General features: G+C 61.9%; 2 protein-coding genes across 4 annotated transcripts in view; both read right to left on the bottom strand.

The window, feature by feature from the left end:
* LOC135405396 (zinc finger protein 239-like) overlaps window positions 1–12,387 on the bottom strand; it is a 79,768-nt gene that overhangs the window by 57,492 nt on the left and 9,889 nt on the right. For 2 of the 3 annotated variants that reach the window (XR_010425827.1, XM_064640088.1), the window contains exon 1: window positions 4,558–4,644. The exons of the other annotated variant lie outside the window; for it this stretch is intronic. The gene's annotated coding sequence lies outside the window, so the exon portion shown is untranslated. Of the gene's footprint in view, window positions 1–4,557; window positions 4,645–12,387 lie in introns of those variants that run through there. 3 annotated transcript variants of the gene reach the window in all.
* On the bottom strand, window positions 5,555–11,868 carry LOC135405322 (plasminogen activator inhibitor 1-like). The gene is given in 10 exon segments (XM_064639996.1): window positions 5,555–5,732; window positions 6,434–6,517; window positions 6,860–6,946; window positions 7,420–7,489; window positions 7,491–7,521; window positions 7,972–8,170; window positions 8,745–8,939; window positions 9,431–9,664; window positions 10,297–10,565; window positions 11,105–11,868. Coding segments are annotated over 9 exon segments (1,200 nt in total). The 5' UTR covers window positions 10,559–10,565; window positions 11,105–11,868; the 3' UTR covers window positions 5,555–5,694.

Raw genomic sequence — 12,387 nt, 5'->3', positions numbered from 1 at the left:
CCAGATGCCACCTGAACACTTCCAGAGACTCCACCACCTCCCTGGACTACTTGTTCCAAAGCCTGAACACTCTCTCAGTGGAAAAAGAGTTTTTTCATATCTAATATGAACCTTGCCCAACACAATTTCAAGCGATTCCCTATCAACCTTTCACTAAAGGCTTAGTAGAAGAGACCAACCCCTGCCCCAATTAAAACCTCCTTTCAGGTCATTGCAGAGAGCAATGAGGTCCCCCCTGAGCCTCCCCTTCTCCAGACTCAACAAGCCCAGTTTCCTCAGCCATTCCTCAGCACATGTGTTTTCCAGACCCATCCCCAGCTCCGTTCCCTTCTCTGGACATGCTCCAGCCCCTCAAGGGCCTTTTGGCAATGAGGGGCCAGAACTGGACACAGCACTCCAGGTGGGGCCTCCCCAGTGCCCAGCACAGAGGGGCTATCAGTTCTCTGCTCCTGCTGGCCACACTCTTCTCCACAAAGGCCACGATGCCCTTGGCCTTCTTGCCCCCCTGGGCACACTCTGCCTCATATCCAGCCCCTGTCAAGCAGCACCTCCAAGTCCCTTCCTGCTGAGCAGCTCTCCAGCCCCTCTGCCCCCAGCCTGGAGCATTCCAGGGGCTTGTTGGGCCCTGACACTTGGCCTTCTTGATCCAGCCTGTCCAGATCCCTCTGCAGAGCCTTCCTGCCCTCCAGCACATCCACACTCACACCCAACGTGGTGTTGTCCACGACTTTCCTGAGGAGGCAGTCGATCCCCTGGCCCAGATCACCCATAATGATGTTAAACAGGAGCAGCCCCAACCCTGAGCCCTTGGGAACCCCAGTAGCGACTGGCCCCACCTGGATTTCCTTCCATTCCCCACCACTCCCTGAGCCATCAGCCAGTTTGTCACCCAGCAAACAGTTCCCCTGGGCAAGCCATGAGCAGCCAGTTTGTGCAGGAGATGCTGGAGGAGATGGTGCCAAAGGCTTTCTGGAATTCCACAGAGACACATCCTAGCCTTTCCCTCAGCTGCTGAGCGGGTCCTTTGTCAGAGAAGGAGATGAAGTTGGTCAGGCAGGACCTGCCTTTCCCAACCCCACACTGGCTGGGCTTGATCCCCTGGTTGTCCTGCCCGTGCCATGGGATGGCACTGAGGAGGATCTGCTGCATGGACTTCCCTGGTCCTGAGGCCAATGGGACAGGCCAGGAGTTGCCCAGATCCTCCTTTTGGCCCCTCCTGTGCATGGGCATCCCATGTGCTTGTTGCCAGTCAGCTGGGACTTGTGCAGTTCTGCAGCACTGCTGGGGAATGAGTGAGAGTGGCTTGGCCAGCTCTTTCTCCAGCTCCCTCAGGACTCTTGGCTGCATCCCGTGTGGGCCCAGGCACTTGGGGGGGTCTCACTGGCAGAGCAGGTCACTGACCATTTCCTCCTGCATTGTGGGGGCTTCACTCAGCTCCCCATCACCAGCTTCCAGCCAAAGCCTGCCTGCCAGGTGTCCAAGGGGTCAGTTCTGCTGCCCCCTCCTTCCTTCCCCCACAATGGAAAACTCCCTCATTTTGGGTCCCTGTGCCCCAGATGGCTCCAACCACCACCTCACCCACCAGTCCCAGAATCATGGGATGCTTTGGCTTGGGAGGGGCCTTGAAGAGCATCTCAGCACCGTCAGACTCAAGAATTCCTTCCTACTATCTCCTCCAACCCTTCCCTTGGTCCATGTGAAGCCACTGCCCCTTGTCCTGTCACTCCAGACCCTTGTCCAAAGTCTCTCTCCATCTTTCTTGTTGGCTCCCTTCAGGCACTGGAAGGCCACAATTAGATCACCCCAAAGCCTTCTCTTCTCCAGGCTGAACAATCCCAGTTTTCTCAGCCCCGAAATATTTCTGAACCTCCCAGAATCCAGGGGCCATTGTGACCCTGCAGAACCTCCTGCATTCAAGTGGTCCTTGTGAAACTGCAGGGCCTCCTGGAACCCAAGGATTCCTGGAACACTGCAGAGCTCACGGAACCAAGGGGCCACTGTCCCACTATAGCTCCTTCTGAAGCACGAGGGACCCTGAGACAATGTGAAATCTCTGAGAATCCAAAGGGCATTTTGGGTCTGCAGGGCCTCATGGAACTAAAGGACCCTTTGGAGACTGTGGAAGCTCATGGAATTAAGGGCCCATTGTGACCCTGCAGGGCCTTATGGCCCCAAAGGGACCCTGTTCCACTGCGGACCCTCATGGAACAAAAGGAACACCAAGACACTGCAAAACCTTGTGCAATCAGGAGGCCATTAGGACACTGCAGGGCCTCATGGAACCACGGGGTTATTGGGACACTGCGAAAACTCCTGGAATCAAGGGGCCATTGGGACACTACGGAGCCTCAGTGAAATTCCTCGGGGGGGGGGGGTAACAAGGGGGTAGGAGGGTCTCCTGGACCCCCAAAAACCCCCACTCAGAGATGGGGGTTGTCTCCAAGGAACCTCCGAAGGTGAGGGTGTTGTGCCCACCATGGTCAACCCAACCTTGGCCAACCCAACCATGGCCAAGTCTTCATGGCCAACTCTTCATGGTCAACCCAACACAGGAGGCATTAAAATGGACCGGGGGGGCCAAAATTGGGGTGGGGGGACCCCTGAATCCCCCAAAACCCACCTAGAGATGGGGGGTGTCCCCAAGGAACCCCCAAATGTGGGAGGGTTGTACTCACCATGGTCAAACCCAACCATGGCCAACTCTTCGTGGTCAAAATGGCCAACCCAACTTGGGGTGTTGAGAGGGGTCAAAATTGGGGTGAGAAAGATGGATTTTTTGGGAGAGAAGATGGAATTTGGGAAGAAAGGGGAATTTTTAGGGAAAAAGGTAGAATTTTAGGTGGAACAGGTGGATTTTTCAGGGAAAAGGTGGATTTTTAGGTGGAAAAGGTGGATTTTTCAGGGAAAAGGTGGATTTTTGGTGGGAAAGGTGGATTTTTGGTGGGAAAGATGGATTTTTGGTGGGAAAGGTGGGGGTTTTTGGGGAAAAATATGCTTTTTTTTGATGGGAAAGCTGCTTTTTTTGGTGGGAAAGCTGCTTTTTTTGTGGAAAAGCAGCTCTTTTTTGGTGGAAAAGCTCCTTTTTTTGTGGAAAATCTCCCTTTTTTGTAAAAAAGTTCCTTTTTTAGTGGAAAACCTGCTTTTTTTTGGAAAAGCTGCTTTTTTTAACGGGCAAACTGCTTTTCTCCACTGCAAGGCGAGCTTTCCTTGAATAAACTGATTTTGGGGAGGAGAAAACCCCCTTTTTTGGGGTGAAAACCCACTTTTTCATCATTATTTTTGTCATAAACCACCCCTTTTTTTTTTTTTGGACAAACCTGCCATTTTGGGGTGGAAAACCTGATTTCCCTGAGGGTTTTTTGCAGGGGGCTTCACCACCTTGAGGTCCCTCCGCTCAAGGAAGCTGCACATTTTGGGTTTCTGGGCCAGCACCACCTGCATGAGCTCCCAAAGCATCTTCTTCTTGTCCTTGTCGGCAGTGGCCAGGTACCATTTCTGCAGCCTCAGCTTCCCTTGGCGGCTGAACAGCAGCATGAACCGCATCTGGGGGGGGGGTGTCATTGGGGGGCTTGGGAAGGGGATTCGGGTGGGGTTGGGGGGTGTATGTGGGGTTTGGGGGGGTTTTGGGGTCACAGAGTGGGGGGTTCTGCAGCCTCAGCTTCCCTTGGCAGCTGAACAGCAGCATGAACCGCATCTGGGGGGGTCGAGGGGAGTCACCGGGGGGTTGGGGAGGGGGGTTGGGGGGATTTTGGAGGGTTTTGGGGTCACAGAGTGGGGGGGTTCTGCAGCCTCAGCTTCCCTTGGTGGAAGGAACTGCATTTGGGGAGTTGCGGGGGGGGTCACTGGGGGGCTTGGGGAGGGGGTTTGGGGAGAGTTTGGGGGGGTTTGGAGGGGTTTAGAGGGGTTGGGGGGGGTTAGGGTCAGGGAGTGGGGGGGTCTAAGTGGGTGAGAAGCTGAAGAGCAGCAGGAACCACATCTGGGGGGGCCAGGGGGGTCACTCGGGGGCTTGGGAGGGTCACTGGGGGACAGGAGGTGGGTTTGGTCATGGCGGGGGACACGGGGGGGATCCCTGTGGGGTTTGGAGGTTTCATGGGGGGGTCCCCGTGGATTTTGGGGGAGCCATGGAGGGATCAGGAAATGGGAGGAGGGTCCCTGTGGGGTTTGGGGGCGAGGGGGGCCATGGGGGGAGGTCAAGGAATGGGGGGAAGGTCCCTGTGGGTTTTGGGGGGGGTGTCCAGGAGGGGTGTCAGTCATGGGGGGGTCCCTTGGGGGTTGGGGGCTCACGAGGGGACACGGGGGGGTCCCTGTGGGGTTTGGAGGTTTCATGGGGGGGGCCATGGGGGCTTTGGGGGGGCCATGGGGGGGCTCAGGGAATGGGGGGAGGGTTCCTGGGGGGTTGGGGGGGGTGTAAATCACGATCGGTCACGTGGGGCCATGGGAACCCGAGCCCAGCTCCGGGTCAGGAGGTCAAAGGTCGCACCCCGGGTCATGATCATGCCTCGTCGTCACGTGACTTCCCCCTCCGAAATTCTCCCCCCGGAGCCCCCCCCAACTCACCATAGCGCCGTGTCCCGGGGGCGGGGCCTCGGCCGGGGCCGTGGCCGGGGGTCGGGGGGGGGTTCCGGGAGGGTCCCGGGAGGCTCCGGGGGGGGGCGGTCGGACAGGGCCGCTCCGGCAGAGCCGCGCCGGGGCCACCGCCTCCGGGTGTGACGTCACCGCGCACAGCGCGCCGCTTCCGGTTAAGGACGGGGGGAGGGGCCCGGCGGGCTTGTTGTCATGGAAACGCTGAAGGGGCGCGGTTTGTAGGCAGTGGCAACGATGGGGGGAGTGGCCTGTGGCCAAGTGAATAGGATGGGGCCTCTCGTAAAAGGGGGCGTGGGCTGTCAACAAGAGAATGGAAAGGGAGGCATGGCCTGTCGCTATGGCAACAGGAGGAGGTGTGGCCTGTTTTCAAGGCAAAGGGAAGGGCGTGGTCTGTCGTCATGGCAACAGGGGCTTGTCGACAAGGGCGTGTGGCCTGTAGCTAGGGCAACAGAAACCGAGGAAACAGGGAGGGGCTTCCAGTCGAAGGGGCGTGGCCTGTCACCAAGGGAGTGGCCGGGTTCCAAGGCAGTGGAAGGGACGTGACCAGTTGCCAAGGTGATGGGAGGGGGTGTGGTCTCTTTTTAAGGCAACTCCAGGGGCATGATCTGTCACTATGACAACGTGGCCATGGCCTGTCACCAGGGCAACAAGGAGAGGCTTCCCCAAAAAGGGGACATGGGGGCTGATGGGACGTTTACACCAACACCATGAAAGGGGATTGACCCCAAATCTGGGGCACGATTGACCCCAAATCCAAGATGGGACTTTGACTCCAAATCTGAGACAGAGTTGGTTGACCCAAATCCAAGATGGGACTTTGACCCCAAATCTGGGGCATGATTGACCCCAACCCAAGATGCGACTTTGACCCCAAAAACGGGCCATGATTGACTCCAAATCCAAGATGGGTTGTTGACCCCAAAACCAAGACAGGGGTGACCCCACACCAGGACACAACTGCCCCCACCCCTGGAGCATGGGGGTGACCCCCCAAAATATATTACTCTCCCCAATAAATTACAGCTCTCCTGGCCCCACAGACCCTGTGGGGGACCCCCCAGCTGTAGGGTGACCTCGATGTGGGGTGACACCCTCCCTCCCATGAGGCGCTCAGGGCTCCGTCACCTGCCCCACGAAGAGGATGGTACCTGTGGGGGAAGAGAGGGGTCAGGGAGCCCCCCCAGACCCAAATCTGTGGGGCACAGACCCCTAAAACTCAACCCAAGGGGGATGGAGCCCCCCCAAACCCAAATCCGTGGGGCAGAGACCCCCCCAGACCCAAATCCAAGGGGCACAGACCCACCCAGACCCAAATCTGTGGGGCAGAGACCCCCCCAAACCCAAATCCAAGGGGCACAGACCCACTCAGACCCAAATCCGTGGGGAACAGACTCCTCCAGACCCAAATTCATGGGGCACAGCCCCCCCCCACATAAATGGGACATGAAACGCCCCCAGACCCAAATCTAAGGGGCACAGACTCCAAAACCCTGACCCAAGGGGGATGGAGCCCCCCCAAACCCAAATCTGTGGGGCAGAGACCCCCCTAGACCCAAATCCAAGGGGCACAGACCCACCCAGACCCAAATCCGTGGGGCACAGACCACCCCTCATAAATGGGACATGAAACACCCCCAGACCCAAATCTAAGGGGCACAGACCCCCCAGAACCACATAAATGGGACATGAAGCCCCCCAGACTCAAATCCAAGGGGCACAGACCCCCCCAAACCCAAATCCAACAGCAACAAAGCCCCCCCCAAACACACCTCCACGCCTCCCAGGCGCCCCTTCCCACCTTGTGTGTGTGTCCCCTGCCAAACTCCCCCACCCCCAAATCCCCAAATACCTGTGGGGCCATGTCGGATGAGGAAGAGGAAGGGCCGATCCAGGATGATTTCCAGGGGAGCCATCCGGGAATAAACAATGGCAGCTGTGGGAAAGGGGAAGAGGGGGGAAGGGGAAATGAGATCCAAGGGGGTCTTGGAGCCCTCTCCAAGCCCACCAGTGCCCCCCAGGGACCCCTAGGACTCCCCAGGGACCCCCAAGAGCCCCCCAGACACCCCCAGGGACACCCTGGAGCCCCTCAAGGACCCCCAGGACCCCCCAGAGACTCCCCCAGGGACTCCCAGGACCCCTCCAAGGACCCCCCAGTGCCCCCAGGACCACTCTGGACCCCCTCAGGGACTCCCAGGACTCTCCCAAGGACCCCCCAATGCCCCCAGGACCACCCAGAGATCCCCAGACCGCCCCAGGGGCCCCCAGTGTCACCCACCGGTGGCTGAGGCCACCTCGGTGCCGTTCTCGGTCACCTCCATCCGGACCCTCTGCAGGGCCTGGCCCAGCACCAGCTGCTCCTCCCCTGGGAAAAAGGAGGAGTCAAGGGGGATCCTGAGACCCCCCCAGGGACCCCCAGACCCCCCCAGGGATGCCCAGGACCCCCCAGACCCTCTTAGGACCACTCCAGTGTCCCCCCAAGGACCCCTAGAATGCCCCAGGGATCCCCAGGACCCCCCAAGGACCCCCCAGATCCTCCCAGACCCTCCTCTGGACCCCAGATTCCCCCAGGGACCCTTAGGACTCCCCAGGGACCACCTGGACCCCCCCCAGGGACTCCCAAGACTCCCCCAGAAATCCCTCCAGGGACCCCCAGGCCCCCCCAGGGACCCCCCAGACCCTCCCCTGGACCCCCGAGACCCCCCCAGGGACCCCCAGGGCCCCTCCCAGGGACCCCCCTGTGCCCTCCCACTGCCCCTCCAGACCCTTCCAGTGTCCCCCCAGTGCCCCCCAATGACCCCCAGGAGCCCCTCCCATGCTCCCCAGCCCCCCCTTTACCTGAGAGGGGGGTGAAGTCGGCAACCTCGGGATTGAAGAGGTCAAGGACCCCCAAGGACTTGAGGGGGGGGCCGCAGGTCCCACATGGTCTCCAGGGAGAAGCTGGAGGGGGTGGGCAGGGGGCGATCCCCAAGTGTCCCCACGGGTCCAGGGGGTCCCTGTTCCCATCTCCACAGTGTCCCCAGTGTCCCCAGGGGCCTGGGGGGTCCCTGTCCTCAAGTGTCCCCAAGTGTCCTCAGGGGTCCAGGGGTCCCTGTTCCCCCCCCTCCTCCCCCCTCAGTGTCCCCAGGAGTCCAGGGGTACCTGGGGGTCCCAAGGGGTCTGAGGGATTCTCTTTGTCCCCAATGTCCCTAATGTTGTCCCCCCAGTGTCCTCCTAGTGTCCCCAGTGTCCCCCCTCAATGTCCCCCCCCAGTGTCCCCAGTGTCCTCAGGGGTCCAGGGGACTCTGTTCCCCCCACACAGTGTCCCCAGCTGTCCCCAAGTGTCCCCAGTGTCTCCAATGTCCCCCCGGTGTCCCCAGTGTCCCCTCCCCGTGTCCCCGGGGGTCTCACCGCGGCAGGACGAGTAGGCGGGGGGCAGGGCTGAGGTTGGTGACCCAGTGGGTGACACGGGGACTGTCCAGGAGGTGGGTGAGGGTGACAATGGGAACATCCCGCTCCAGGGGGGCCACCAGCAGCATGGACACTGCCCCCCCCTCGTACGGGACCTCCACCACCGAGTACGGGACCCCCGCGGGCGTCTCGAATTCCCCTGGAGGGGGTTACAAGGGGGGGGTCAGAGAGGACACGAGGGGGGTGGGGGAAGGGAGGGGCATGGGAGATGGGGGACATGAGGGGGACATGGTGTGACACAGGTGACACAGTGGGTGACACGGGGGGGTGACACAGGGGGTGGCAGGGAGTGACAAGGGGACTCCGGGGGTAACATCAGGGGGTCCCAGGGTGACACAGAGGGTGACATGGGGGGGGTAGCACAGGTGACACAGGGGGGTGACACAGGTGATGCAGGTGACACAGGTGACACAGGGGGTGCCAGGGGGGTGACATAGGGAGGTGACACAAGAGGTGACACAGGGGGGTGACACAGGTGACACGGGGGGTGTCGGGGGGGTGACACAGGGAGGTGACACAAGAGGTGATGCGGGGGGGTGAGACAAGTGACACAGGTGACGCAAGGGGTGACGCAAGGGGTGACACAAGGGGTGACACGAGGGGTGACACGGGGAGGTGACACAGGGGGGTGACACAGGGTGACACAGGGACCCCCGGGGTGACACAGGGGGGTGACACAGGTGATACAAGAGGTGACACGGGGGGGGTCTCACCGCAGCGGAACGTGCCCGCCCGGGCCATCATGGGCACGGCGACGTCGCTGCCATCAGCCCTGCGGAAGGGGCGGGCGCGGGTGGCCCGGGGGGAAAAGGGGGTCGCCCACCCACCCCGAAAGAACTGCGCGCTCGCCACCACCAGGCGCGTGCGGGGACCCAGAGCCCCGGGGGGCACCAGGGACCCCAACAGACCTGGGGAGGGGGCGACACACGGGGAGGGGGTCAGGGACACAGTGACCCCCCCCGGAAAGGGACACGGGGGTCTCCACACCTATTGACCCCCCTCAAAAGGGTCCCAGGGGTCTCCACACCCTGGGAGTGGAAAAAAGGGACACGGGGGGCAGGGGGGCGGGGGGGACACAGTGACCCCCCCAAAAGGGTCCCAGGGGTCTCCACAACCTCTGACCCCGCCAAAAAGGGATCTCCCACCCATCACCCTCCACCCTGGGGATCTCTGAACCCATCAACCACCCCCCCCAAAATGGTCCCAAACGCCCCCCACCCCCTCCCCAAGTAACCCAGGGGACCCCAGACCCCTCACCCCCCACTCCGGGGGTCCCAAACCTCCCCCCCCTCCCCTCACCCCCCACCCCGGGGGTACCAAGCCTCCCCCCCCCCCCCCGCCACCCTGAGGGTCCCAAACGCCACCCCCTGCCCCTCACCCCCCACCCCGGGGGTCTCACCCTTCGTCCTCTCCCGCACCCAGGAGTCGAGGAGGGTCCGTGCCCCCTCCCGCCGAGCGAAGTCCACCCGGGCCACGCTGCGGGGTCCTAGGGCTCGGAGGGCCCGGCGGGCGAAGCCGGGGGTCAGCGCGACCCCCCGCCCCACAAAGAGCCCCTCGGCCACCGCCAGGCCCTGCCCGGGACCCCCCTCCAAGGCCCGGCGCAGCTCCCGCAGCTCTGCGGAGACCCCCGGGGCTGGGGAGGGGGAACAAACGGGGTCAGGGAGGGGCGGGGGGGGCACCCACTGCGGGGAGAGGGGGGGAGGGACCTGCCGCCCTCCGCCACAGGGGGAGGGAGACCCCAGGGTGGTCCTTGTGGGGGTGGGGTCCCGCAATCCTATCCAAACATGGGGATAAAGACCCTGTCGATGGAGAAAAAGCCCCGCCCATGGGGACAAAGACTCCCCCCCCATGGGAACATGGGAACAAGGACCCCAAAGTGTCCCCTGTGGGGGTGGGGACCCCAATCTCACCCCAGTATGGAGACAGGGACCCCAAAGTATCCCCAGTAGGGAGAGGACCCCACATCCCCCCCCCCATGGGCACAACGACCTCAAGGTGTCCCTCAGGGTGTCCCTCAGGGTGTCCTTTGGGGTGTGCCTGGGGTTCCCTTGGGGTGTTCTTCAGGGTGTCCCCTGAGGTGTCCCCTGTGGTGTCCTTGGGATGTCCCTCAGGGTGTCCCCTGGGGTATCCCTGGAGTGTCCCTCAGGGTGTCCCCAGTGTGTCCATGTCCTCCCCTATGGGCATAACAACCTCAGGGTGTCCCTGAGGTGTCCCTGGTGTGTCCATGTCCCCCCCCTCCCCCCCGAGTGTGTTTCCCCCCCTCACCGTCAATGCTGAACCCCAAGGCCTCCTCGAGCTGCCTCCGGCCCCGCCCAGCCGTGGCCACCTGGAGGGCCACCAGCACCGAGGTGGCCCCATGGGGGGCCAGGACCACATTGGTGTCCCCTCGGGGTCCCAAAGCTGCCCGGAAGAGCCGGAGCCCGAAATCCGTCACCAACTGAGACACCCGGCCCGGGACTGGGGTGCCGGCACCCGCCAGGGCCACCAGGGCCACCACCAGGGCCACCAGCAGGGATGCTGGGGACATCACGGTCCTGCAGGAACAGGAGGGTCACTGGGGTGGTCCCTGTGAGGACACTGGGGCTGGTCCCGGTCCCGGTGTCAGCCCCAGTCCCAGTGCTGGTTCCAGTCCTGGTGTCAAGTCTAATTCCAGTCTTGATCCTAATTCCAATCCCAGTGCTGCTTCCAGTCCCCAATTCTAATCCCTGTCCTGCTGCTGGTCCCAGTCCAGATCCCAGTCCTGATGTCAGCCCTAACCGCAGCCCCAACCTCACCCCCAGTGCCGCTCCCAATCCTAATACCAGTCCTGGTCCCAGTCCCGATCCTGGTGCTGGTTCCAATGTCAGTCCCAGTGCTGGTCCCAATTCAGGTCCCAGTCACAGTCCCAGTGCTGGTCCCAGTCCCAAACCTAGTTCAGGTCCCAGTCTCAGTCCCAGTGCTGATCCCAATCCTTGTGTCAGCTCCCATTCCAGTCCCAGTATTGGTCTTAATCCCAGTTCTTCTGCTGGTCCCGGTCCCAGTCCCAGTCCCAGTCCCCATCCTGGTGCTGGTCCCAGTCCCACTGCCCCCTCACCTGGTCTCAGTCCTGGTGTTGCTCCTGCTGTCCCAGTATCAGCCTGGTTTTGGTCCCAGTATCAGCCTGGTTTTGGTCCCAGTATCAGCCTGGTTTTGGTCCCAGTGTCAGCCTGGTTTTGATCCCAGTATCCCAACTCTGCTCCTGGTGTTGCTCCCACTGTCCTGGTCTTGGTCCTGCTCTCAATCCCAACAGACGTTGGGGTTTAGTCCTGGTGTCCTGGGATCAGTCTCGGTCGTGGTCCCATTCTTGGTCCCAGTGTCCTGCTCTTGATCCCAGCGTCAGTCCTAGTGTCCCAGTGACATTCCTGGTGTTGGTCCCAGTGTCTCCTGTTGGTTCCGGTGTCCTGCTGTTATTCCTGGTGTCCTAGGGCTGGTTCTGGTGTCCTGATTGCAGTCACAGTGTCCTATTCCCAGTATTCTGCTCTTGTTCGTAGTGTCCTGATCCCAGTCCTGGTGTCCTATTCCCGGTGCCCTGATCCCGTTCACGGTGTCCTGATACCACTCCCAGTGTCCTATTCCTGGTGTCGTTCCCAGTATCCTGACCCCAGTCCCGGTGTCCCGATCCCGATCCCGATCCCGGAGCGGTTCCCGGTGTCCTGGTCTCAATCACGGTGTCCTGATCCAAGTCCTGGTGTCCTGAGCCTGTTGCCGGTGTCCCGTTCCCAGTGTCCCGATCCCGGCTCTGGAGCCGCCTCCGGTCCCGGCGGCGCCTTTAAAGGGAGGAGCGGGGGCGGGGGGAGGGAGGGGGAGCGGGAAGGGGGGTATTTCCACACGTGTCCCCCCCCACGTCACCACCCATGTCCTGTGTCCCTTCCCGTGACCCCCGTGACCCCCCATGCCCCCCCGTGTCCCCCCGTGACCCCCCGTGTCCGCTGTGCCCCCCCTCAAGTGTCCCCTGTGTCCCCTCTGACCGCCCCCGTCCCCCGTGACCCCTTGTGACCCCCTTGTGACCCCCGGGGGGGTATGTTTTCACGAGTGTCCCCCTCCCACATGTCACCACCCATGTCCTCTGTCCCTTCCTGTGACCCCTGTGACCCCCCCATGTCCCCCGTGTCCCCTCTGTGTCCTCCCATGTCCCCTCATATCCCCCCTGACCCTTGTGACCCCCGTGTCCCCTTATGCTCCCTGTGTCCCCCCATGTCCCCCCCATGTCCCCCCACATCCCCTGTGCCCCCCATGTCCCCCTGTGCCCCCCATGTCCCCCATATCCCTCTGTGCCCCTCATGTCCTCCCATGTCCCCCAATGTCTCCCCGTGCCCTCCCATGTCCCCCCATATCCCC

The sequence above is a fragment of the Pseudopipra pipra genome, chromosome W (genome assembly GCF_036250125.1).
Source record: "Pseudopipra pipra isolate bDixPip1 chromosome W, bDixPip1.hap1, whole genome shotgun sequence".
Taxonomy (NCBI): Eukaryota; Metazoa; Chordata; class Aves; order Passeriformes; family Pipridae; genus Pseudopipra; species Pseudopipra pipra.
The sequence above is the reverse complement of the archived record's forward strand: the minus strand, read 5'-3'. Positions and strand labels throughout refer to the sequence as shown.